The sequence below is a fragment of the Merops nubicus genome, unplaced genomic scaffold (assembly GCF_000691845.1).
Source record: "Merops nubicus isolate BGI_N331 unplaced genomic scaffold, ASM69184v1 scaffold26064, whole genome shotgun sequence".
Taxonomy (NCBI): Eukaryota; Metazoa; Chordata; class Aves; order Coraciiformes; family Meropidae; genus Merops; species Merops nubicus.
In genome coordinates, this window is record NW_008606603.1 from 1 (window position 1) to 3,417 (window position 3,417).

The 3,417-nt window shown below is 44.4% G+C and overlaps 1 protein-coding gene across 1 annotated transcript; it reads right to left on the minus strand.

Annotated features, from left to right (window-relative positions):
- Nucleotides 1-153: 153 nt before the first annotated feature.
- On the minus strand, nucleotides 154-2,573 carry LOC103772381 (chromosome unknown open reading frame, human C17orf104; the record flags this gene model as incomplete). Its single annotated transcript, XM_008939712.1, has 2 exons — nucleotides 154-1,921; nucleotides 2,472-2,573. Coding segments are annotated over 2 exons (1,870 nt in total), but the record flags the coding sequence as incomplete, so codon positions are not given.
- Nucleotides 2,574-3,417: the final 844 nt, after the last annotated feature.

Consider the following 3,417-nt stretch of genomic DNA (forward strand, 5'->3'; position numbering starts at 1 on the left):
GTTTCTCTCCTTAAATGGCTGTGCAGGAAAAAGGAGAGTCTGGGTTTACACTGTGAGTTACAGGGTTATTTGGAGAGGAGTGACAGGATCTCCTCTACAAACTGTTCCACGTGGTCACCAGCTGACAGGAAGCCACTCCCAGTTGTGTTTTACCTTCTTTCTCTCCTCCTCCAGAGCTCTGCACTGCTCGTAGCACTCCTCCAGTCGGAGGTGAAGCTCGTTGGCAGCCCCACTGCGACCTCTTGGGGGTCTGCACTTGAAGGGTGCTGGGAAGGCAAAGCATGGGGCAGCTGGCTCCCCACAGAACAGATGCTGGGTGAGGGGATTCAGGTGGCTGAAGTCCTTGTAATGAAGATCCACCAGTTCTGAGAACAGCAAGGGCGACGGTGGGAAGCTGAAGTGATTTGGGGATGAAAGGAGATGGGGATGAAATGGAGGAAAGCTGGGATTCTGCTTGAAATCTGACATCAGTGGGAAAGAAGGCAGGAAAGGAGGGTTGATGAAATCTCCCAGGGTACCACTGTTCTGTTTGTGGGGTTTTTGGAGCACACTGAACTGCTGATGGTTTGGGGTTGCAGACCCAAAGTGAGGAATCCAGTTCCTCCTGCCTCTCCTGTTGTCCTTATTGCTGGTTTCTTGGGTCTGCTTTTTTGGGAGCCTGTGGTGTTTTTCAGGGTCTTCACTCACAGTGTTCTGCTGGGTTAACCAGGCAGATGAAAAATTCACAGGGAGCTGATGGTACTGCCCCTCCTGAGGCAAGGGGTCGTGCTGTGATTGTCCAATGGGTTTCATCAGCTTCTGATCTTCTGTGATGAAATTAGAAACTCCTAAATTATGAGAAGCACCATTTGGTCTGTGTAACCTTCCACCCTTCCTTGGAAGAAGGGGTGAGATCTGTGGGTAGTAGGGATGAGTGGGAGAGACACCAGAGGTGGCTGAGGCCCCTGAAGATGACTGAGGACTTGTCCCCATTCCTTTTCCACAGGGGACACCTGACACAGCTGCTGGATTTGCCACTGCCCCCTCCAGCCATGTGTGACCACAGCATGAGGAGTAACTCCCATTTTCCATCAGTTTTTTTACAGCTGGATCATATTCTGACACTTTAGGAGAGCATTCATTAGGACTCATCTGAATGGGATACTCATCATGAGAAGCACCCCCTGAAGTAAAGCTACAAGGACTGTTCTGGACATGGGTTTCCTGTGGTTTTCTGTCTGTTCCTCCAGAGAACTTATTTTCTTTAGGAGCCTGATTGAAAAAATAGAATGATGGAGGAAGAGATGCCTGCAGTTTATGAGCAGCTGGGAAGTTTTTGTGTCTTTTTGAAAACAAGGGGTTGTCCTGGGATGCTTTACCCCAAGAGGCATCCACTGGCTGGCTGGCACGAGCAGGGGAATACTTGGCTTGCTCTTGAGCAGCGTTTTTCAGAGCTTTGCCTCTGGCTCTCTCAGGTTCCCAACACTCTTTCTGAATGCTGGTGCCTTCTTTCATTCTGTTTGGAGCAGAAAAAGGGCTCAAATTGGAACCAATTTTTTGGTAGTCTCCGTTTAACCTCACATGGTCATAACTGCCCAGAAGGGGATGACAGCCTGAGTTCTGACACACAAACCCCTCTGGGTGAACTGTCTTCTCATCTTGTGAGGAGACATTCTCAGCACAACTGTTCTGCAGGGTGTCCACAGGCTGAGGGCCAGATGGAGAAAGCCAAGACTCCATGAGGTGAAGATCTTCCAGACCTCTGTGCAACATCTCCACATGGTGAGGCTTCTGCAGGGGCTCCTGAGAGTAGCTCTGTGTGCCCACCAGCTCTGAAAAATCCTTACTTTCAACTGAGTGCTTAGAGGAGAGCCCTGAGGATTCACCATGGCTTCCAAAATCAGGCCCCCACGTCAGTGGAAACAACCTGGAGAGAGAAGTCCTGTAATAAAGTTCAACAAAGCTCCTGTAATGATTTCAAACTGTCCTTACACTAAAACTAGGCACATATCACAGATATTGCCCCTCTCCAACATTTACTCCCCATCACATTCTTGGCTATCCATACACAGCCCTCCTCCAAATTGTGAGGAGAGGGAAATATTCTGGCTGCAGTTGATTAAACTCTGTGTGAAATCTGACCATCAGTGCTGCTTTCTGATATTTATGATAAGTATATTCAGAACTGCAGAGTTTATCTGGTTCTATTAAATAGTTTAAATTTAATTGCATTCAGTCAAGTCCCTACTGGTTAAAATGAGATCATTTTTCCCCCTCAAATGCTGTAGTCTGATGGAAGATGTCAGAAAAATTGCATTTCTAGTAGTTTTTTTGCCTTCTTTTTTTTTGCAGTAAAGAAAAACACTATAATTCAGGAGGATTTGTAAGATGTTTGTTACTCAACTTTGAAACAATTCAATATGTGTATCACATCTGTGTGAAAGGACACAGAAAACATTACACAGCATGTAAGAACTTGGAGAACAACTTACCAATCTGTAACTGGCTCTGGCTTGCTTGGCTCCTCTAAAATGCTTGACACTAGCCCAAACATATCAGGGCCACTGCCAGAGTAAGAAAGATCTATTGCTGTCCTGAAAAACAAACAAGCCTAGATAAATAAAAGTCTTTTTCCCCCTAAATAAAACAGGCAAAAGGAAAAGGAAAGCATTAAAATTTTAATTTCTTTTTGCAGCATCTTTTAAGTGTTTGGATTTTAACATATTCTTGGCACCCATATCTAGAGATCTCTTCCTGCAGGTATGAATTCTATACCTTAAATGAAGCAGGACAAAATCTCCTGACTTCTTGCTTCACCAGAGGCTTCTCAAGCTGTTATGAAGAGACAGGAGCAGTAAAAGACTGTCCTCTTTTCAAACAACACAATTATTTTAGATTACTTCAAATCTTGGCTGTCTCTTTTAGAGGGTAAAAATGGTCAATAATCTTGAAATCCTAAGGATTCAAATTTATTTACTTCCATAATTCAACAACTATTATTCTTGAGATTAATCTCAAAAAATTATACTTGAATTGAATCACTTTTCAATCCCTTTTTAGAAAGGAGTTGGCCAAAACTTGATGAAATATTCTTGATAAATGCCAAAGGTGTTTCAGTGTCCCTGAAGATCTTTCAGCCTTCCCTGGTGTCACCTTACCTCAGCAACTGCATCATCTGCTTCCTAATTACTCACACTGATTAACAGCCTATGAAACATGGGATAAATTTAACACCATCCCCTCACTAATCTCTTGCCAGAGTGAAAATTAGCCACTTGGTTATGTGGTATCTCAGGAAGCATCTTGTATCATGAAATCCTGATGGACCCTGAAAGGAAGATGCTTCCCATGCAAGACATCACCACACATGGAAAAGAAGTCAGTGCTGCCTTTCAGAAGTCTTTAAAGGTGCCAACAACTCCACCCAACCTCCTGCTG